This window comes from Cyprinodon tularosa, unplaced genomic scaffold (genome assembly GCF_016077235.1).
Source record: "Cyprinodon tularosa strain WSP-4 unplaced genomic scaffold, ASM1607723v1 ctg505, whole genome shotgun sequence".
In the NCBI taxonomy this organism is placed as follows: Eukaryota; Metazoa; Chordata; class Actinopteri; order Cyprinodontiformes; family Cyprinodontidae; genus Cyprinodon; species Cyprinodon tularosa.
The window spans coordinates 208,942-233,036 of record NW_024039236.1 but is presented as its reverse complement, the minus strand read 5'-3'; the positions used below and the strand labels follow the sequence as shown (position 1 = coordinate 233,036).

Sequence of the window (24,095 nt, the reverse complement as noted above, 5' to 3'; positions counted from 1 at the left end):
GGCACCCGGTGTGGTCTTCTGCTGCTGTAGCCCATCTGCCTCAAAGTTTTATGTACTGTGCGTTCAGAGATGCTCTTCTGCCCACCTTGGTTGTAACGGGTGGTTATTTGAGTCACTGTTGCCCTTCTATCAGCTCCAACCAGTCTGGCCATTCTCCTCTGACTTCTGGCATCAACAAGGCATTTCCACCCACAGAACTGCTGCTCACTGGATGTTTTTTCCTTTTCGGACCATTCTCTGTAAACCCTAGAGATGGTTGTGCGTGAAAATCCCAGTAGATCAGCAGTTTCTGAAATACTCAGACCAGCCCTTCTGGCACCAACAATCATGCCACGTTCAAAGTCACTCAAATCACCTTTCTTCCCCATACTGATGCTCGCTTTGAACTGCAGGAGATTGTCTTGACCATGTCTACATGCCTAAATGCACCGAGTTGCCGCCATGTGATTGGCTGCTTAGAAATTAAGTGTTAACAAGCAGTTGGACAGGTGTACCTAATAAAGTGGCCGGTGAATGTATGTCACCTAGCAACCGTGCGAGTTGACACACAAAGCAGGAAAAGAATAGATGCCCAACTTCTCACTGCTGCTCTGGTTGTTAATAACATTTTTGATTAGCCTTAGCAGCAGTACAGGGTCAGATTTCTAGTCCCCACACTGCAGATATATTCAAATATGTTTTTAAATTGCAGCCAAAGCCATTTACACAGTAACAGATAAAACCTTTAGATAACTCACACATTACCGCCACATATGACTCAATAACGATTAAAACAACTATTTTCATTTATTTCAGACGGAACTATTCACAGACTTGGATTATATGAATTTAAACTCAACAATAGTCTGGACTATAATTGTTTTTTTTTATAGTAGAGTAGGTATTATATTTTGTATAATGGGTAATATATAATATCAGTTATATCAGTTATTAAGGGCAATGAGGGCAATGTTATCAGGCATCTATGGGCCTCTCTGACTGAGCCTCACTAAGGGCAGGGACTCTGGTTTGGCTTTAGAGTTCTGGTATGATCCTCCACGATGAATGAATGATTCTCTCTTGGACTAATTTTTTCAGGTTGGCCACTCTATTTAAGAGTTAATACTATTTTATGTGTTTTTCCATTTTGTGAATAATGCTTTTTTGTGGTTTTTCACTGCTAGAAAATGATTTAGAAAAACTATTTTCACACTTATGTCTTTGTTTCCTGATTTATTTTTATCTCTCTCAATCAAAGCATACTGTTACTTTGAAAACAAATCTCTTAGCCTATTACTGTACGTCAGACAGGGTCTGTCCAAATGATCACAGGTGTCACAAGTTTGATGATATAAAATGCTTCAGTGTGACAAAAACAAAACAAAAATGTCTGAAAAGAGGCAAACTACTTGTTTACAGGACTTAGATGATGTTTATTGAAATACTTTTTTTATCAAATGTTTTTTTATTTCTTACGAGGAAATTCAGAAATCTTAAAGGGGAACAACGTTTTTTTTTCCATTGGGCCCTTGATTTTACGTTATTCCATCATGTTCTACTCTCCCATATGAGTTTTGTGTCAGTTGGAGATATTCTGAAGATATTCCGTTAGGTTATATCCAAGTAACGTCTTCCTATGGGCAACGAGTTGAAGGCACAAACTAAAATGTTCATAATTTATCATTGATGGTACGCTAGCATTCATAACATGTAGGCCAATCACTGTCCCCTAGACATCCACGGTTATATATTTTATATTTAATTTTTTTTAAAACAAAGCGGAGTGTGTATGACGTCAAGATTAGATCCAACATCATAGAGAGTTGAAGAAAGAAGCAGGAAGTTAAACTGTTTCCTTCCAGTGAATCCCTTTGATTAGCTGGAGGGTATAGTCTTTGAGTAGCTCTGATGATTTCACACCGTTCCCTCTGCTGTCAGGCCGAGGTGTGTGAGCTCTCCTCTGCTGTGTGACCATGTGTGGTTTAGAATGACAGCTCTACTTCTCTCACTGAGGGTTCACTATGTCAGGTATGTGTTTTCTACCTGCTTGGCAGCACTCTGAATGCTTCTTTTTTTTTATAAGCAACTGTTTTTATTATGAGAACCCCCATGATGAAGAGCTGCTGCAGCAAAGCATGTGTTTAAGCCCAGTCCCAAGCAGTCCCAACAGGTCGCCAAGCTTCAGATATCCATTTAAAGCTCCCCATCGATGTTTGCGTGAGTGCAGGATGATGAAAATAGGCGGCCGCCCGCATCGCCCGGCTCTGGTTGCTATTCTCACAGGTCTAAAAGCGGCATGGAGATGTGCCGACAAATCGAGGCAGAACAAAGAATGTTATCAGCACTTTTACATCATTGTCTGGCAAGGACAGCAGTCAGAGATGCAATTGGTGCGATGTTTTGATTTCTGAGGCTGCTGCGGTTGATAAGTCCAGGTCACAGAGTTTGCCTTTTTTTAATCACTCCCACTGACGTTTTGTTGGCGTCCCCCTTTTAAGAGTCTCTAGAGTAAAGCCTCATTACTCACCACTTTTCAAAGGTGACCCAAGTGTTTTCAGAGTTCTGATTGCATGTTTTATGTGTCGGGCAGCAGCTTGTGGTATGTTGGGTCATGGCATGTTTGACATTATGTCTTCATAGGTTAGTCGGTTGCTAAAGGACGGGGTCAGAGGTTATAAATCCGCACCCGTTTCAGCTGAGATCACAAGACAGTTGTGACAGCCTAATATTTGGTGCTCACAGAGCTCTGAGTGGCTAAAGCTGAAATGCTGTGTCACCGGTTGCATAAGAGAACAAAGCTCATTCCTGCTATTTATGAATATTTATGGCGCTTACAACAAATACCTACAGTTCTTACAACAAACACCTGCAGCTCATCAGTTCATTTTTATCCACTCCAAAATTGGGACAACCCATCTAACAGGAGCCAGACTTTTCGACTACAGCAAAACACAAGTCTAGAAGTGATGTACACTCCTGATCAAAATCTTAAGACCAGTCAAAAAATTGCAAGAATTAGCATTTTGCACTATTGGATTCTTAAGAAGGTTCAAAGTAGAGCTTCACAATGTTAAAGGAAAAAGTCAGTGCAAAAGACAAGAACTTCTGAGCAGGGAATTTTCTGAAAACTGCATTTACACTCAAAGACCATAGTCTTTAAAAGCCAAAAGCTGTGCAAAAATCTGGATTCCATGTCATTTTCTGTCAAGTCTTTACACTGTCAAGACTTCCTGATGGCAAAAGCAAAAAAGCTCACTGACTTTAAACGTGGTAGGATTGTTGAGCTGCATAAGCAAGGCCTCTCACAACCTGCGTTGCTGCTGAGGTTGGACACAGTAAGACAGTCATTTTGCATTTTTTAAATGATCCTGAGGATTATGGAACAAAAAAGTCAAGTAGTAGACCTCCAAATATTTCACCAGCTCTGAGCTGCAGAATCCGATTGGCTGTCCGTCAAGACACAGGACGATCCTTTACCCATATTAAGGCCATTACTGGTGCTGACCGCAGCCCAATAACCATCAGACGGCATCTGCGAGAGAAGGGCTTCAGAAGCAAAATTCTTCTTCAAAGGCCACCTCTTCTTCAACGCCACAAAATTGCCCGTTTGCACTTTGCAAGGGTGCACCAAACGTGGGACACTGAAAGGTGGAAGAAAGCTGTCTTCTCTGATGAGAAAAAATGTAACCTTGATGGTCCTGATGGCTTCCAACGTTACTGGCATGACAAGGAGACCCCACCTGAGATGATTTCTACACAGCACAGTGGTGGGGGCGCCATCATGATTTGGGGTGCATTTTCCTTCAATGGAAGAATGGAGCTTCAGGTTGTCCAGAGGCATCAAACAGCAGCTGGCTATGTGGAGATGTTGCAGCGGGCATCCCTCATGACTGAGGGCCCTCGTCTGTGTGGTAATGATTGGGTTTTTCAACAGGACAATGCTGCAGTTCACAATGCCAGCCTTACAAAGGAGTTCTTCCAAGAGAATTACATCACTCTTCTGGACCATCCTGCATTTTCCCCAGATCTAAACCCAATTGAGAACATTTTGGGATGGATGGCAAGGGAAGTTTACAAAAATGGACATCAGTTCCAGAAACCATCTTCAACACTTGGAGCCACGTTCCCACTAGCCTCCTGGAAACACTGGCATCAAGCATGCCTAAACCATTGTTTGAAGTCATCAACAATAATGGTGGAGCTACTCATTACTGAGTCCTTTTGTTGACACTTTGATTTCTGTTTTGGGGGGTTTATTATTATTATTATTATTAGTTTATTATTCTGATCTCGATAGAGCAAATATTCTACAGAAGCACATACAGAACATGATACCTTTATGCTTTTCTTTAGTCGGCCTTTCTTCTGGTGCAGCTAGCCAGCAATCTGCTGCTTAACAGAACATGCTGCCCAGTTAAAGGGGAAATATAAATAGATGAACAGGTTGGCATAGATTGTGTTCATTCTCCTTTTTACTTAATATTGTCATTTTTGATATATAACTACAAGAATTTTTAGGTTAAAAGGTTTGATGACACGGTTATAAGTCTTACTGGATTGGAACTTGGAGAGTAAACACAGGAAGGCTAACATTAACAGAGTTTTTATTATGAATTTAGACAATGCCACACTGTGTCGTTTCATACATGAGATATATTTTTAAACAAACAAATGTGATCGGCTGGTGAGCTACTGTTTACAATGTTAGCTAGAGCTAAAAGTGTAAGCAAGCTAATTTGAAATCCAAATGAAATCAGAAGATGATGAACGACTGTTTAATTAAAGGGACAGTGAAGCATCTTGCAGTCGTTGAAAATGTTTGATCTCAAAAGACGTCCAATCAATAGGAGAAGATCTGCTCAGTTTATTTCATATATATTTCAACATATTTAAATTAAATAAAATATTTCAATATATTTCAATTAAATAAAACATTTCAGGGACATCAGTAAAGTTTTCCCCAATATGGGAATTTGTCAATGATTTATTAAATATAATCAGTTTGGACCTTTATAGTTGCATACTTGTTTTTCTAGGATGGGCTTTGTCCTGGTTACATGATTTACTCCTTTTAATACCTCTTAACCCACTTAAAAACATCCATGATGATCACATTAAATCAAACAGAAGTTTTGGTATGTGAATAATGAAAGGATCTGTAAATATCCAGATTCAACCATTAGAGTCGATCAAAAGTGAAAATGTGGATCCCTAACAACTATACATGATATGGGAGCGATGTTCGGGTCAAAGTGTTTGTTTTATTTTCTTTCTTTCTTCACTTATTCATTCTTTTGTCTGAGAATGTGTCCAGTTTAATTTTGCTGCAGCAGCGTTTCAAGCAGCAAACATTAACTGGCCAAAAGCCACCTGTTGTAAATCAGAACTTGATTTGAAGAGTTGTTCACATCAAAGCCATATATTTCCACAATCTACAGACTTTGTAACCTTACATGAATTAAAAGGTATAAAGTTACTTTTGGGACCTTATGCTCTATATATGTTTTATATATATATATATATATATATATATATATATATATATATATATATGTTGTAAGAAAGCCTAAAAAGTGTGTTTGCTCTGCACTGTATGTTGATGCAGAAAAAAAATTGTATTTAACCTTTTAATCTGTTTAACTTTTCCTGTAAGAAGGTTCTTTGGCTGGTAATAATTTAAATTCTACTTTAAAAAAAACAACATCACTCATGGTTTTGATGGCGACTCATATCTAGCCTTTATTTGTATCCGGTTAACTGTCTGACAGCAGTGGTATTCATCTGATAGCATTAGATATCGCATGATTGGATGACATGAACTCGTTCCCCTCTGCAGCCAGACTGAGGTGTCTTTTCAAAATTTGGCCTTGGATGGAGCAGGCAGCTACAATCCAAACACGGACGCTGAGCTCCGACCTTTATATTGCTCACATCACAGCACAGCAGATAATGTAGCATCCAGGAAAGATGGAAAACTTGCTGGAAGGATTCATTTTTCTTGGTTCTGGTTGACCTGGATTGGCATATATCGCACTGACCAACTGCTGATGCAGCCGCTTTCCTTTTGTGTTGCAAATTCCCATCAAATCTTGGAGGAAAAGGATTTAGCAGCTAAAGGCTCATCCCTGCTGGGAATTTGCTTTCTGTTGAACTGTTGAAATGCTCAGGTTGAGTCACAGTCATTTTATCGGGATGAAATCTGATACAAGGTTTGTCATAAAAGCAAGCAAGCACTTTCAGCATGTCTCTTCGCTTGTCACACATTTTTATTTTCACTTTTGGATTAAACTCCTTAATGCTTTTATCTGCTTTTTTCTGTGACTAACTGGATGTGCTCTCTTCATCCTCTGACATGGGAGCTGGCTCGGAGCTCGTCTGCCTGGCTGTGTGTTTCCTGGACGGGGCCGCCTGTGGGGCTGGTTGACAGTTGCCTTTTGTATCTATGCTTCTTTTTCTATGTCTGCTTCTGTCTCCTTGAACCCCAGTGGGCCTCAGCAGATGGCCGCTCACACTGAGCCTGGTTCTGCTGGAGGTTTCTTCCTGTTCAAAGGGAGTTTTTCCTCTCCACTGTTGCTACAAGCATGCCTAGTGTGAGGGATTGCTGAAGAGTCAATGAGTCGATGCAATCAACTGGTTTTCCTTAGATAGAAAACTTTGAGTCAATCTGACTGGATGATCTGTTTGAACTGGAAAGTGCCTTGAGATGACATGATGGGAACTGGTGCTATAGAAATAAACTGAAATGAATTTTATGATAGGAATGTATTACCTGTTGTGTGCATCTAAAAGGCTGTGATGATTTGGATGAAACATGGGAGGAGAAGAATGTAAAGAAATGGCGGTAATATCAAAGAAAGGGGAAAAAAATAGCAGAATAAACATTTTCACCTGAGTGTGTGACCTCTGGCATCACCTTTGACTCCTGCTTTGTGATTTTTTGGTGGATGTGGACGGGTTCAGTGGGTGCATTGGAGGCTGTGTCCCTGTGAAGCTCTGCGACTTCCATTGTTTCATATCCTGAAATAGACTGCTGGGACTCGGAGGGGGCAACAATGCTCCCAGACAATCAAAGAGTGGAACCGCACTCACTGGGGAAAGGTGGAAATTAGCCCTTTGAGCCGACCTGATTTGGCGGCGGCCTATCTGCTGCGCCGTCTCAGCAGTAATGGGGGTTTGGGTGATTGTTAGTCGGGGTTAATGAGTTTAAACCTCAGAGACGGGCAGACGATGGGACATACGCCGTATCTGATAAGATAATGGCGCTTCAGTGCTCTGCCTTTCCTGCTAATTGTATGTTATCTTCTGCTTCATCTGTGTTTGGATGTTTGGTAGTGCAGTTTGTGCATTTTTTTTAAAGACCTACATGATAGCCAGAAATGTAATATTGTATCATTTTTATATCTGCTGCAGAGCAGAAGGAGGGAATTTATTTTGTTTGTTTTCTCTTTTGCATTAAAACAAAATCAAGCATCAAAATCAAGCATCTTGATAGCAAAATGAGGTGTTTTCTAAGGTGGCCGGGAGGTGCAAACCAACATTATAAAGTCTAAAAAACTTTTACAAGTTCCAAAACAAATGATCATTACAGGAAACAAATTTACATAAAAAAATTAATAAAAATAAACAAAACACTTTTAAAAATTCAAAACAAATTGAATTTTAAGAAAACAAATAAAAAACATTCGAAACACTTTTACAAGACTCTAAACAAATTATCATTTCAGGAATTTAACCGGAAAGGGTGGGTACTAACTTTTGGAACAAGAAACAGACAAAGATGTGAAAAGCAGAGATATGCATATGGAGGACATCTTTAGATCTAAAAGAAATTAGCTTTTAAATGAAATGGCTTAAATTTATTTCCCCAGTATTGTTGGCTTGATTGGCTGTGACTGAAAGTAAAAAATCAGATCTTTTCCTGATCAGCAAATCCACCATAACTAACTGCTACCTTTGTTATCCACAGGTTTGTAATAAATACTGAGGTTGGCCACATTGTCTGATCACCATGGAAACAATAAAAGAAAATAAAAGCTTTCACAGGAATAGACACGGTTGTTTTTGCAGTATAAACACATATTGCACATTCAATGTTTGTTAACATTGGTTGCGTCTCAGGAGGGGGAAGCAGTGCAGCACCAACACTGTTTATAGTGGGGATGGTGTGCTGCTGACCTCGACTCGGGACGTTGTGGGTCGGTGGGCGGAATACTTCGAAGACCTCCTCAATCCCACCAACATGTCTTCCATTGAGGAAGCTGGGCCTGGGGACTCTGGACTGGGCTCTCCAATCTCTGTGGGCGAGGTCGCCGAGGTGGTTAAAAAGCTCCTCGGTGGCAGGGCCCCGGGGGTGGATGAGATCCGCCCGGAGTTCCTCAAGGTCCGGGATGTTGTGGGGTTGTGTTGGCTGACACGACTCTTCAACATTGCATGGACATCGGGGGCAGTCCCCCTGGATTGGCAGACTGGGGTGGTGGTCCCCCTATTCAAAAAGGGGGACCGGAGGGTGTGCTCCAATTACAGGGGAGTCACACTCTTAAGCCTCCCCGGCAAGGTCTATTCAGGGGTGCTGGAGAGGAGGGTCCGTCGGATAGTCGAACCTCGGATTCAGGAAGAGCAGTGTGGTTTCCGTCCTGGTCGTGGAACGCTGGACCAGCTCTACACCCTCAGCAGGGTCCTGGAGGGTGCATGGGAGTTCGCCCAACCAGTCTACATGTGCTTTGTGGACTTGGAGAAGGCGTTCGACCGTGTCCCTCGGGGGGCCCTGTGGGGGGTTCTCCGGGAGTACGAGGTGCCGGGCCCTTTGATACGGGCTGTCAGGTCCTTGTATGACCGGTGTCAGAGTCAGTCAGAGTCAGAGGCAGTAAGTCAGTCAGAGTCAGAGGCAGTAAGTCGGGCTCGTTTCCGGTGAGAGTTGGACTCCGCCAGGGCTGCCCTTTGTCACCGATTCTGTTCATTACCTTCATGGACAGAATTTCTAGGCGCAGCCAAGGTGTTGAGGGGATCCGTTTTGGTGGCCTTAGGATTGCGTCTCTGCTTTTTGCAGATGATGTGGTCCTATTGGCTTCATCAGGTCGTGATCTGCAGCTCTCACTGGATCGGTTCGCAGCCGAGTGTGAAGCGGCTGGGATGGGGATCAGTGCCTCCAAATCCGAGGCCATGGTCTTGAGCCGGAAAAGGGTAGAGTGCCTTCTCCGGGTCAGGGGGGGTGTCCTGCCCCAAGTGGAGGAGTTTAAGTATCTTGGGATCTTGTTCACGAATGAGGGAAGAAGGGAGCGGGAGATCGACAGGCAGATTGGTGCAGCGTCTGCCGTGAAGCGGGCGCTGTACCGGTCCGTCGTGGTGAAGAGAGAGCTGAGTCAAAAAGCGAAGCTCTCGATTTACCGGTCGATCTACGTTCCTACCCTCATCTATGGTCATGAACTCTGGGTCATGACCGAAAGAACGAGATCGCGGATACAAGCGGCCGAAATGGGTTTCCTCCGTAGGGTGGCTGGGCTCTCCCTTAGAGATAGGGTGAGAAGCTCGGTCATCCGGGAGGGACTCGGAGTAGAGCCGCTGCTCCTCCACGTCGAGAGGAGCCAGTTGAGGTGGCTCGGGCATCTGTTTAGGATGCCTCCTGGGCGCCTCCCTGGTGAGGTGTTCCGGGCACGTCCCACCGGGGGGAGGCCCCGGGGAAGACCCAGGACACGCTGGAGAGACTGTTTCTCAGCTGGCCTGGGAACGCCTTGGGGTTCCTCCTGAAGAGCTAGAAGAAGTGGCTGGGGAGAGGGAAGTCTGGGCCTCCCTTCTTAAGCTGCTGCCCCAGCGACCCGACCCCGGATAAGCGGAGGAAGATGGATGGATGGATGGAGTGTTTGTTAAACTTAAGGTCACAAATAGAAAACGTTTTCAAGAGTCTAAAACTGTTCTACTTTTTGTGTTTGTTTTTTTTTAAATCAGAGAGGAAAAAGCCTTTTAGTTAAACAGGCAGAAGGAGCTGGACAGATTTAGCATCATTAGCAGCTCATTTTAAACTGGCTGTGCTGGTTTTTCAGGAGGGGATCTTTTTAAAAACGATTTAAACAACATTAACAGATGCAGATGAAAGTATTTGATCTCTTTATGTAGCCGTTAAAGTTATATGGGGTACATTGGGGTAAAAGCCCGGTGTAAGAATATGGTTATTGCTCTGATTTTAAGTGTAAGGCCACTTAAACGACTTCTCATATTAAGAGATGTATTTAATATGTTTTTTTCCGTTCTAGCCAACCGACGTTTGTTTTGTCGACCAGCAGATTTTCTGATCCTGAAACCAGAAAGTTTAATCCTATCTAAGAATTTTTAGCTTTGTTCCAGTTGCACATTGTTTGGATTGTTCAAATTGTTGACATCTTTTGTCTTTTTCTGAGCTCCCAGCTTGGGCTGTCACCAAAAAAAAAAAAACCCCAAACATTTCTTTATTTTCCTATGAAAGGAAATGAATATAGCTTAAAGTGATCACCTTACTCTCTGGAGCTTCTAGTAATTTACCTCCTACAGCAAAGAAAGTAAAGTGCATTTGGCTAAATTGAACATTTTGTTGAATTATTAATGTGCCATCAGGTCTTTTTATTTGGATCTGATGCCAAAAAAATGTTTCCTTTTCCCTTTTTTGTAATAATTTTTTTTAGCTCTATGGTTTATATGAAAACAGGTTTAAGAGCCTGAAAGGTTTGAAATAAAAACAGCAAATCCTTTCTGTTGGCACAGAAATAATGTGAATATTTACTTCAGAAGATTTTGTACCAGGAGTTTAGAGATAATGCAATGGGATAAAATCACTTGGTTTTAAAACGTCTGTTTTGGTGTAAATGTGTGTATAGGAAGCGGAGGAACTTATTTTCTGTGCTGAAATAAATAGCAGTGTCTGGATCTTTCCAACTGAATGTCCTAAATTAATGTGGCTTGGTAGATGTGTTGTTGCAGACAGCTAACATTTCTGTCTCGGTGTTGATGGATTGAACACATTAGTAGGTCTGAGGGAGAATCAAAAGATAACGGGTATAAAAATCCATCATTTGTTTTCATTTTTATGTGGCTTTGTTTTTAATTCTGAATTGAGGAGAATGGTAAACCCCAGACTTCGTCTGTTTTTAATCTTGTTGATTCTGTGTGCATGGTTGTCCATGTTTAACAGCAGAAATGTTTTTTTGCTGCCCCTGTATGTGATGACTTTGATAGTGGAGTTCAGCAGGGCTGCAGCTCTTCTGCTGTGCTTTGTTCAGGTTATCTTTGCCAGAGAGCCTGCAGACACATCAGAGTTTAAAAACCTCTTTGTTCAGTGAAATGTCTCTTACCCGGAGCTGTTTTTTCGGTTTGTGTTTAAACACAACACATTTGTCTTTTAAATGCGGTGTTTAAACTGGTAGAAATCAGTGGAGATTTCAGGATTTTTAAAATTTCATTTTTAGAGGCTTCTGTTTTAATGTCAATATTTATCTACATTCCTGTCATTTTTATTGCGTTTGATGCAAAAGTTATAAAGCAATTTATAATATTTATTTATGGTTACACAATTATTGAACTAAAGGGATAGTTTAAGCTTCTTCAAATTATATTCAGTAAAGTTTTGTTTTGAGGGACATTTTCCTGACCCGTGGTTGATAAGTAGGCTAATGTAAATCCCTTTATTGTCCCACAGTGGAGAAATTCCCTCTGTGCATTTAGCCATCCCCCTTGGGGAGCAGTGTGGGGGTAAGGGTCTTGCTCAAGGACCCAGAGTGGCAGTCTGGGGATCGAATCGGGTACCTGCAACCTATGTATATATATATATATATATATATATATATATATATATTTTTATATATATATATATATATATATATATATATATATATATATATATATATATATATATATATATATATATATATATATATATATATATATATATATTTATATATATCCATTTTCGGACATGCTTAATCCCAAGCGGGATGGTGAGGGGTGCTGGTGCCTATCTCCAGCTGTCTATGGGTGAGAGGCGGGGTCCTCCCTGGACAGGTCGACAGTCCATCGCAGTATATATATATACATGGGAAATAAAAATATATGTATACGCCTCAACAACAAAAGCAAAGAGCGGACAGTCAGAAGTACGACATGGATTGTACTTCTGGGAAGGTTGTAATACAGGAAAATAATGAAACTTAATTCAGTGTAACTATAACAATATAACTTATTCATTCATTCATCCACCAAAGTCAACATTAACATTTTATCTGACATATTTTAGCTCTTTGCTTTTTCCTATGCATCTTTCCACTGAATGCACCATAGATGTACATGCTGTAAATGTATGTTTGATATTCAGTAATTATACCACAAATATAAAAAAGAATCAATGCTAATTTAATAGAGAGCATTAAAGTAACCCCCTGTCTGTCCAACGAAGTTCTCGGTTCAAGACAAAAACATAAAGACGTCATTAAAACGTTGCTTTACAGCGGCTAAATGTTGTAGAAATGATTTAATGTTTATCAGAGACGATATGTTTGCTTTTAAGGAGTTGCTTTTTCTGTTTTAAACTCAGTACAGTTAAAGATCTGGTGATACTGCTGCTTCTTCTGGCCTCCCATTATAACAGATTTAAACCCAACAAATAAAATGATGTTTTCTTTCTTTCAACAGTGTTTTTGTTGTCTTGTTTACTACCTTATGCACAGTGATGAAACACTGTAATATTTCTTCAGGCTTTTGAGTGAACAATAGAAGAAGCTCACCGCAGAGCATCTGATAACCTGTGCTTGAGGTGAGCAGACTAACATGTCAGGAGCTTCATTGTCCGTTCCTACATGTCCTGTTGGTAACTGCTCCTTTTTACATAAGTGTTCTGCAGCTTCCCCGCAGGTCGCTGCTTGTCTTGGTGGGTGAACCCATCAGGGTGACGTCATCGGTTATGAGCCCTCATTCTTCCACCCTTTGCTCCGGCGCTCGGGCCTTTTTCCTCATGAATACACTATAGACTGCATAAAAGGAGCCAAGATGTTGAAATATGAACCTAAATATTTCAGAAATCAGATTCTATATATCTGCTAGTATGATAAGGGGGTGGGGGGGGTGGTGGGGTTTGGTGCTGCTGACTTGGATGGGAGACCTCTGGACTATCTGTTTGACTTTTAACATAAGCTGGATAAATCTGTTGAAAATCACAAAAAGATAAGCTAACTGGTGTTATCTGACACAAACCATGTTTGCTGGAGTTAAAACAGTATTCACACGCATATTTTTAACCTTATGACGTCTTTGAGCTAGACTGAGTAAAGCAGGAAAATGGAAATAATCACCTGGCTGCGTCTTTAAGTGGTAGTCCGCTTTTAAAAACCAATCTCGTTCTGTTTCAGCTAATTTCACCTGAACAGGAACATGAGCTCGGTACGTTGGTTGATGGACTCCAAACACGTATCCCTCCCCTCCTTTCTCAGATTTCTCCCTAACATGTGTTTCTCAATCACAATCAACACAAATAAACAAACAGTGACAGAAAACAGATCCGTCCAGCAACAGCAGTGACGTTTGCTTTCTTTCATTTAAGTTACTGTCTTGTGTAATTTGACCTTCAGTTCATCATCAGTTGATGACACTCATCAATCAGTTCAATGGCTTTGACGTAATGAAACAATGACAAGTCAAAAGATAAAACGCTTACAGTCTATATCTGGTGCTTTCATTGTCTTTCCCTGATGCATGAAACTATTCTGTCCCTCTAAAACCTGCAGAACCGCTCAAAGGAGCTTCTTCCTCTTGCTGGGATCAGGAGATAACTGAAGCAAAACCACTGACAAAAATTTGACAGGAAAACTGAAAGGCGGTAGGAGTAGTCGTGCATGTCAGGGTGATCTCTGAGAACAAATGGTTAGGGCCGATTTGACGTTGCTGTCGACTATAAGGCAGCTTCAACAGATAAAACAGAAAAAAACGTTGCTTGATGAGTGTGCGATGTCTGAGCACGTACATGTAAATCACTTGTTTTTGTTCCTTGTTGTAAACTGATGCAAATTAAAGTTTCAACTGTGAAAACTTAGAAAATCATGAATAAAAGTAAGAGCTTTGCAACACAAAAAAACTACAGCTTTTGACCAGTGGGTGGCAGTAATTAGCCGTTAAGGTATCTCTTAACCTCCTTCAAATGAGAAGAAGAGGAAAACTGAACCATTAATCTCAGGTTATAATCTGCATGTGTCGAAAACAACATTTCAGCAAAGGTATAACTTCCAATCCATGGCTTTTTTAATGTCTCCCATAACCCCAAACCCCTCCCTCACTATATAGAGCAGGGACTATACAGTGAGCTTTATAGTGCACTCAGTTCACTGGCTGTTTGGACAGATGATCACTACTTTTCACTCCCCGTTGAACATCTGACTTTGACTCTCCACACGGTTCTCTCTCGCACCCAAAACAAATCACATGAGAGCCTAACCCTGGCTTCCAAAGCATTCTGGGATATGTCTGCTTGTCTAGTGACCATGGATGTATGTCGTTACCCGATCCGTCCTGGAAGCACCATCCGTACCATCGGCTCATTTGCTCATCCGGGTTTCCATAAATAATGTAATTATGCTATTAAGATGACTTAATTCTATCACTAAAGAATGCTATTACACATCTTTATAAATATTTTCTGACTTTTTCTCAGAGCAGTCCGGCAAAATAAGATTAAACCATGTTTATCTGCATTTCACTTGTTTCTTTCTGTAGATTACGCAACATATAGCATAATGTTAAAGGAATAGTACACCCAAAACATGATTAGCCTTCATTTTCTACTCACCTCCATGCTGAACAACACTCTGGAGTACTTTTTTGATATCTCAAATGCATCTGGAGATCTGGGAGGCTTCTTGCTGTCTGCTGACATTCAAATAATGGAGGTCTACGGTGCCCGAGACAGAAAGGTCCATAAAAGTCCACAAAAACGTGTCAATATTCCTCCATACTGCTCGTCCAATGTATTCCAAGTGTCCTGAGTGGGTAGCATCCATAATTTACTCGAAACGAAGTCATTTAGAATGTTTTTAGAGCATAAACAGTAGTGTATGGGATTTCCTGAAAGCGCGCGCCGGCGCGTTCACGACGCTACGGAAGCCGGCAGACCAAACCAGATGAAAGTGCGCATTCAGCGTCTGCTCTGCCGATAATGCAAGCGTAGCAGAAGAAATGTGCTGTTTACCTGTGCAAAGAAAGAAACAACGAAAGAAAAATGTCTGAGGACTTCAGTGTTGAGGAAGAGCAGGAGTTCTTTGCCGAGCTGAATGCGCTGGTTTGGTCTGCCGGCTTCCGTAGCGTCGTGAACGCGCAGGTGCGCGCTTTCAGGAAATCCTATACACTACTGTTTATGCTCTAAAAACATTCTAAATGACTTTGTTTCGAGTAAATTATGGATACTACCCACTCAGGACACTTGGAATACATTGGACGAGCAGTATGGAGGAATATTGACACGTTTTTGTGGACTTTTATGGACATTTCTGTCTCGGGCGCCATAGACCTCCTTTATTTGAATGTCAGCAGACAGCAAGAAGCCTCCCAGATCTCCAGATGCATTTGAGATATCAGAAAAGTACTCCAGAGTGTTGTTCAGCATGGAGGTGAGTAGAAAATGAAGGCTAATCATGTTTTGGGTGTACTATTCCTTTAACAGGAAAGGAAAACATTAAACTCAAAAAGACTAAATTTTTGTTTGCTTCATAGGATCCCATTTCCTTTACAGATCAGACCAGTGATAGAACAGAAAAGATTTTGGTGGATGTATATCTGGTTGCGCGAATGAGCTGATGGTCCGGATTGTGCTTACGGGACGGATCGGGCAATGACAGCGTATACTACTTTTTAAGGTGCATTGTGGGAAATGTTTAGTCCACTTTTTCATCCACTAGACATTCGGACACTGATATAGAATGGTGTATAAGCTCTATACACTGTGCCTATATAGCGGTTAGGGTGGGCGTTGTGTTTTTATTGGTAGAACAACTTTTAGCTGCATTACTGCCACCCACTGGTCAGGAGTGTAACAACCTCAGGATTTTAGATTCATCCTTTTAAAAAGGCAACTTGTTCAATTTCTTCATCATTTCTTCATTTTCTACATTATACCAGATTAAAGATCTACAAGTCACATGTATGTATGAACTTACTAGAAACAAATACATATCTTTTATATATTCATATTACATTCTCATTTTCTTATCGATGTGAAATGTGTGTGTTCTCTCTAAGCAGGCCTTTTTTGTTGTGTTTTGAATCTTGTTTTGATTTCAACCAATGATGGAAATGGGATGGCTGGATCTAAAAACAATGCTTATGAAGGACTGATTAGGCTTTTTCATCTGTGGATTTCTTTTACACACGCTTCCCTCAATTGAAAAATAACTTCATTAAAAAGAATTGCTGAGCTCAGAGTTATAATCTGTTCCACTGTCTTTGCTGTGGCTCTGTTTTAATTTGCTTCAAAATAAGTTTATCATTTTCTGTTAAAATCCTTTACTTGAGGTTGTAGAGCATGCTGTGCAGCTTGGTGATGCCGTGGGGTACTGGTGCATCTCTGAGACAATGGCTGCATTTCTGCTTTCTTTGCATTTAGGAAAAGTGTCTGCAAATATATTTGACTGTTTTTTTCTAATTTGATCCAGTCAAATGTGAACATTGCTTGGATTTGGGAGATGGCAGGACACAAGGGAAAAATGCAGCATCGTCCTGCAAAAATAGAGACATCCTGTCACCCTGGATGGAAGGAAGAAAATGATCATTTATTTGATCATATAAATAAAAATAACTAATGTTTACATAGTTTTCAGTTTTTTCTACTGATCTATGCTCTGGGTGGAGTAACCAGAACATTCATTCAAGTAAAAGTAGGATGCTCTCACAAGAATAATACTTAAGTAAAAATTAATACAGTAAAGTACAAGTACCTCAGCTTATTGAAGGCTGTATTCTGTGTTGCATTTAATGCCTGTTGAATCGCGTGGGGATTTATAGATGGTGATTTTTGCCTGCAGCAGAGAGCATTTAGGAAATGGAAATACCCCAAAACAACGAGCCCATTTAGGCCCAATTATTACAATTACCATCGATAAGAAGCAGCTTGATGAATGAAGCGTTAGGAAAGTCTGAAGCTAACTCTCATGGGTGGCAGATTTATGATTGTTTTCTGTTTCTGTTTTTTTTCTGTGGTGAAGGAGCAGCTCAGAGCGGCGTAAGGAAAAGTCCCGCGATGCGGCTCGCTGCAGAAGGAGCAAGGAGACGGAGGTGTTCTACGAGCTGGCCCACCAGCTGCCCTTACCACACAGCGTCAGCGCTCACCTGGACAAGGCCTCCATCATGAGGCTGGCCATCAGCTTCCTGCGCACGCGCAAACTGCTCGCCACAACCATGAACACACACGCAGAGACACAAGAAGGTGGGAGCTTCACAAAGGGAAAAAATGCAAATAGAGGTTCTCTTACATCCAGTGTGGGTGGGAGTGTTGGGCCGTGGGACTTATTTTTCCCTCCGCCTTCTTCTTCTCTCTTTATCTCAGGAAAATTAGAACCTGAGGAAATTCAAAAAAAGCAGCAGATTTATTGTTCTTCTTCTTTGGCCTCCTGAAATTAGATCCAAGGGAAACTCAATTAAACATCTGTAACATCAGTGGTCAATGTCCAAACATTAAAAACAACAAAAAACAACCTTTTCTTTGCTCATTCAGCCCAAAGCAAAGAATGGAGGAAATAAAAGACCCAGGTTGTTCATTTAAAGTAAAAAGTGGGATTGTTAAGTGTAACTATCATGTTATGTTTATTTTTCCACTGAAAAAAAACAACAAACTTTTCATCCAAACATCAAATCAAACATGTCTGCGGTGTCTGTGCAGAGGGAGGGCGGCCTTAATGTCAGTTAGTGCCAGATGATTGTCTCTAGGTTTTGATTGGAGAAGCTTTTAAAGGGAGAAAAGGCAAACTTACACCAGTAGGATGCATTTTAGTGCTCCGTCAGCCATGGAGAGAAAGTCCTTTCTAACATAATTAAACAGGGAAAGGTTGTTAGATTTTATAATAGTTATAAAAAGGTATTTAGACTATTTAGGTTTACATAATTAAAAAAACACCAAAGAGTAACTTTTGTCCTTCAGATTCTAAAGTGTAAAGTCTTAAATGTTCCTTCAAAAAGTATTTTTGTATAAAAGTATTTGTTTCTTTAATTCTTTTGCCTGATCTTATTCACCTTAAACATACATATAACATACATGTTTTGCAATATTCTTCACCCTGAATCCACAGGAGAATGGAACATGGTGGTGGCGGCATCATTATGTGGGGATGCTTTTCCTCAGTAGGGTCCGAGCTGATTGGAGGATGGATGATGCGATGTTCAGGGAAACCCAGACGTCCTGTTAGTGTTTGGCGCATCTATAAATATCAGTTCTCCTATCCTTTGTTTCCCATTTTTGATTATGCACTAGCTTGTGTTGGTCATTAAATCTCAGTTAACATACAGAAGAATTATCTGAATTGGTGCTCAGGGTTGAAATATTACCACCAATATAAAAGCTGAATGCTCCACAGACAGATGTTATATTTATTATATAATTCACATGCTTTTTTTATAGACCAGGGGCTTCCTGTACTTAATGACGCCGCTCTTGTTTCTCTGAACAATAACTTCCAGCTCAACAATTCTAAAAACCAAACATGTCAGACCAACAGGAAATCATTTTGATTTACACAAGAGCTTAATGTTACCCATTAATCTAGCCCGCCATTTTAATCTGCCGTCATTCTGCTCATATGGACCTTTTGATGTTCTGTTTCTATTTCATGAACAAACACTTACCCCTGCTTCAGGTTTGATCACCTTCATTAATCAAAGAAATCCTTTACGTCGTCCTAAAGCTGCTGAATGGGACTCATTTGGCATTAACAAGGCTTTTATTTTATAAATAATGGTACAATTCAAGATAAGACATACAAACAATCAAATAAATGTGCACATAGATTAATCTATAGTGCCTTTATTGTTTTTATGAGTGGTATTTTTTCCCAAAAGAGTCTGCTATAATGTTACGTTATTTTTAAAGTTTCGTTTGACTGTTCAAATATAGTTAAATTAGAGTGAAGCAATAATTCATTATCAATATGTAATGCCATACAATTTTATCTAGTAACGGCAAAATTAAATATTCAATATCTAAATATACATATCAGTCTATAATAACAACAGTTCTTACTGACATCCTGGGTTTGATGCAGTTTTATTTGTTTGTAAGTATTTTATAGATTGATGGTATATTGGTGGAGTTTTATAAACAAGCCAAAGTTTGTACAGACATCTGTTCTTTCTAAGGCTTTTATTTTGTTAATATTGATAGCAGAATTATATTGCTTAGATATAAATTTTGGCCATATAATCCCAATCTAAGTTCATCTCATTTATCAATGTCATTTATGTTTGTGTTTGAAAATCTTGCAACATTATAAAAGATATTATATTTATTTGTGAGGTTTATTACACCTGAGATCTAAAACACAGCCCCCCACCAACGGCCAGCCCCCCAATTCCCCCACCCCACCGTTTGACTCTTATGCAGCCCATACAGATTTAGATTTGTTAATAAGGACTCAAATCAACAGGTTTTCTATGGAGTGAGTTTTGCTCCATTATTATTGTCATCAAAGATCTTGATAGTAAATGGAAATTTGGAAAAACATAAAATAAAATAAACCACAAATTAAATTTTAAAAAACTTTTTAAATCTACAGCATAATTTTTTTTTCAGTTGAATCAACATCAGCCCACAGAAATGTGTAGGAAACTTGTTTTAAATTAGCTCAGAAAGGGGGAAAATGGTTTTAATGGTGGTTTCTGTTTTGTTTCCCAAGATTTAAAGATATCTGCTTTTGAAGCATCCTCTAGCACCCAAACATCAGGGCCTGAAACTTAATGTTGTTTAAATTAAGCCAAACCTTTCCTGAAATTCAAGTTTGATCACCGCATTAAACGCGGAATTCTGTGAAGACGGGTGCAGAAGAAGAGATGTAGGAGGACGGATAGAAAGTGAGCAGGAGGAAAGAAGCCGGTTAGAGGGCAGGAGAGAACAGGGAGATCCATGCGATGCAGCGGCAGATAACGTTATCACGACGCTCTGATTGCTCCGTGATGCAGTGGGGAGATACCAGAGAGGAAGCAGAGAGCTCTGCCCATCGTTCGGCTGGTGCTGGCATTATCCCCACCAGCCATAACAGCCGACTGCCGTGGCGCCATCCCCTGTTGGCGTGCACGGCCATGCACGAGCAGCACATCAGCACATGCAAAGGCAGTGATAGCGAGCTGCTGTGAAAAAACACCTCGGGTTACTTAAGATGAGCTCACTAGGAGATGAAGCTCTTAGATGAAATATTTTTCTAACAGGTTTTGTGATGATCTTATTTAATCATTTACAAACTTTGATTCACTCTTTACTTTGATGCCTACCCTGTTTGAAGTCGGAACATGCACTGAAAAACAACCACATTTGTTTATTGATAAATGGAAATTATTACTTAAACTATAAAAACCTGATTAGAGCAGCAATGATATCCTTAGATTAATGATTTTAAATGTGATTCTTCTGGGGAGGAAGTAATGAACATTACTCAGCACCAGTTTGAGTATACTCTACACTGTACACTGCAAAAACAATCCAGAAATAAGTAAAAAATGGCTTAAATTAAGTATATTTAGCCTTAATTTGAGCAGGTAAATAAGATGATTTGCCAATGGAATGAGTATTTTCACTCTTAAAATAAGATAGTTAGATAATATTTACTTGAAATAAGACGATAAAATTGTTTTTTCTTATTTTAAAAGGAAATTGTCTTGTTCCATTGGCAAAGTGTCTTACTTACCTCCTCAAATCAAGAAAAAACACACTTATTTTAAGAAAAAATAACTTATTGAGATTTATATTTTTTGCAGTGTAGAGGTTTTTAAAACTGCCACCTGTAGACTTTAAAGGTAGCTTACAGATGATCTATTGATTATAGTTCTAGATTGGTTGATTTGTATTTGTCCTTTAACTTTGTGTGAACTAGAAAAAATCCTCTTCATCTTTAGATCTCAAACAGATCCCAGAAGGTGCTGGATATATTCTTTAGAACTGTGTAATTATTCAATCTAGATTGGAAAAAGTCTAATTTCTGCCTTAAGTAAAGCAACCCCACAGCATGACGCCACCACCCCCATGTTTCCCTATGGGTGTGGTCATGTTTTAGGCTTTTTTCACAGCCATACAGTGTTTTCGAAATGTAGCTCAAGAATTTGTGGGATGGTTTCATTCGATCGTCCAACAATTGAAACCTCTTTTATAAATCATGTTAGATGTAAGACGTTGGAGACAGTCGTCACACGTAGATCGCAGATTTCTGTCAAAGAAATATTCCTTCCTGTTGCTCTCAGCCTCTTTGCTGCTTTAGAAACCAGTTTTTGTTTTTTATTTAATTAGTTTAATTGATAACAAATTGAAACCAAGGTTTCAGTGAAAATGAGCAACAGTCTAATTTTAACTTGCTCATTATTTGGTTTTAAAGAAGGAAAACTGAACAACAAAGATAAATTATTACTAAATTATGAATGTTTAAAAGTATCCAGACAACAGTGTTTGTTTCCTTTTATTTTTTGACTTTCATCCTTTTACCACATTGTTTATTTATGTCTAGGTGGAAAAGTATTACTCTTAATATCTCAATGGATACACTAAAGTTTAAAGAAGATGTATGTTTTTTTAAATCAAAAACTTTCTGCATTCAATATTTGCTTTTATTTATTTGTCTTCCCTCTTTTAAATTTTTCAAATCTACTTTTTTTTAAGAAGGTATTTTCTTATATTTATTTTCCTTTGATATGAAATCCTTCAAAGAAAACATCCAATATGAGCCTGGGTCCCCTAAGCCCACATCAGAGCGCAGATGATGTTATCAAGGTTTCCGTCAGTTTTTGTTGGGAGTTACACACCCTCCTTCCTTTCATGTTTCTTGCTGTTTGAGTCAAATTCTGCATCTTGTTGCAGTTTGAGACAGAAAATCTATCCTGCTGCTGTATTCTGTATAAGGCAGCGGTTCAAATGTCAAGATAGGAGGGAATTTGTCAGTCCTGCAGCTGCGTGTCGGACACCCAATTATTTTCAAACGAGGTCGGTTACACAACTGAGGAACAACAGAGGGGAGGAAAGTGCAACTTGGTCCAAATGAATTGTGATCACGGCTAAGTTCAGTATGTAGGCCAAAGGTGGCACTTTTTCTTCAGATCAGGGTCCTAGAGAACTGCTCTGGGCTCTGCGGCCCCATGAGAAAGCCCCTGTGGGAGTTTGCGCTGAGCGGGCCTGGGTCCAAACTCGATACTCAGGCCTCTACGGGAGTATTGAGAACGGCTCTCCTCTTATCTCAGGGAAGCACAGAAGAGGAACTGCAAACTTCCCACCCTCCGCCCCAACCAACTACTGGGCTTTGTTCAGCTTGAAGCTGCTGTCCAGACACACACACACACACACACACACACACACACACACACACACACACACACACACACACACATAGAGTCCCCTCTGAACTGTGCTAGAAGTGTTTTTATATCAATTATCTCTGAAATGAGACCTCGTGGACAGACCGGAGTCGCTCTGTGTAAATGTTTGCATACTACACTAAGCATATTTGAACATAATTGCATAATGTGTGAGTTGTAGTTTGGCAGCTGTTATAAAGGCTTGGACAGTTTGCAAATATTGTACTGAAGTCTGAAGGAGTTTTATTTGTATCAAAGGGGGAAAAAAGCCCTTGGGAAAAGATTTCCACTGATAGTGACAGAAATAATCTCCTCTGCTCCCAGGCTGCGGCAGCTGCAACCAAGCCGAGGATGGACTCATGGACAACCTGTACCTGAAATCTCTGGAGGGCTTTGTCACCGTGGTAACATCAGATGGAGACATGATCTTCCTGTCTGAGAACATCAACAAATTCATGGGCCTCACGCAGGTACCCAAGCAGTGTGAGGGAACAGCGTAGCTGAGAACACAGACAAACAGCAGCTTCAGCATAACAAGACACTAACGCTAAATACAACTTCTGATTTAATTTGAAATTACAAACAGAAACCCATCAGTCTCTCAACACTGATTGACAACATCTTATTATTCATCATATAATAAAGAAACAAAATTAGTCACCCAAGAAAGACAATATAATCTATTGTAGACTTGTTCAACCTCAGTGATAAATATTACTGCAGTCACATGTAAAGTACAATTAAACTAAAGAAAATGAAACAATATCATTTTAAGTAACTAGAAAAACTAGTATTTTCCTTGTCAGGATTTATTTTGCTAATTTTAAAGGTAAGAAATTAGCCCAAACTTTGGTCCTAATAAAACAAAAAAAAAACAAAAAACTGGACCAGTTGTTTACAGCTACAGTCATCTTTAAACACATCCTGCTCACTACATTTTATTACATTACATTGAATAAAAATACAGTTAGCTGAAGCCAATGCCAATATTAGCATGTTTTCTCTCTGTTTTGATATGACTTGTTGATTATTCCTTATCTCGTGTATTTTACTGTAGTTTTCTGTCTTTGTTTGCATTAAACATACATAAAAACAAAAACAACATGTCCTTAAAATGTTGCTTTGATTCCTGACTGTTCAGAAGAATATTCAAAAATACATTGCAACTTAATTTTATTATTATTGGACGTTCTTTTTTTAAGTTAACAAAAGTTTATGTCTTTGTGTTAAATAGGACAGTGGCTAGATTTAATTTTTTTATTCGGCTATCTATAGTTGAGCAGATTTTATTTTTATTTCAGGAAAGTGTTTTTAAGTGTTAATGAAGTTTAACAGAGCTCTCTTAGTATTACTCCATTATTTTTAAAGTTTAAAAACATGAATCATGGAGTGGATAGCATTCATAAGGCTGTCACCAAATAGCTTTGTTGGATTTCAGCTCCTTGTCCTCTAAAGATGAGACAGTTTCTGCTCCAATCACAGTCAGTATTTCTCTTCTTTCTCTGGTTTCAAAATGAATCTCCAAAGAAAGGAAGCAAAGTCTGTGATTACCCAGAATCTGATGGTTTTTGCTTTGGTGA

General features: G+C 39.7%; 1 protein-coding gene across 1 annotated transcript in view; it reads left to right on the top strand.

The window, feature by feature from the left end:
* epas1b (endothelial PAS domain protein 1b) overlaps positions 1-24,095 on the top strand; it is an 81,836-nt gene that overhangs the window by 15,992 nt on the left and 41,749 nt on the right. The window contains exons 2-3 of the mRNA XM_038303130.1: positions 17,181-17,401; positions 22,840-22,985. Of these exons, the coding sequence (XP_038159058.1) occupies positions 17,181-17,401; positions 22,840-22,985 (367 nt within the window). The remainder of the gene's footprint in view (positions 1-17,180; positions 17,402-22,839; positions 22,986-24,095) is intronic.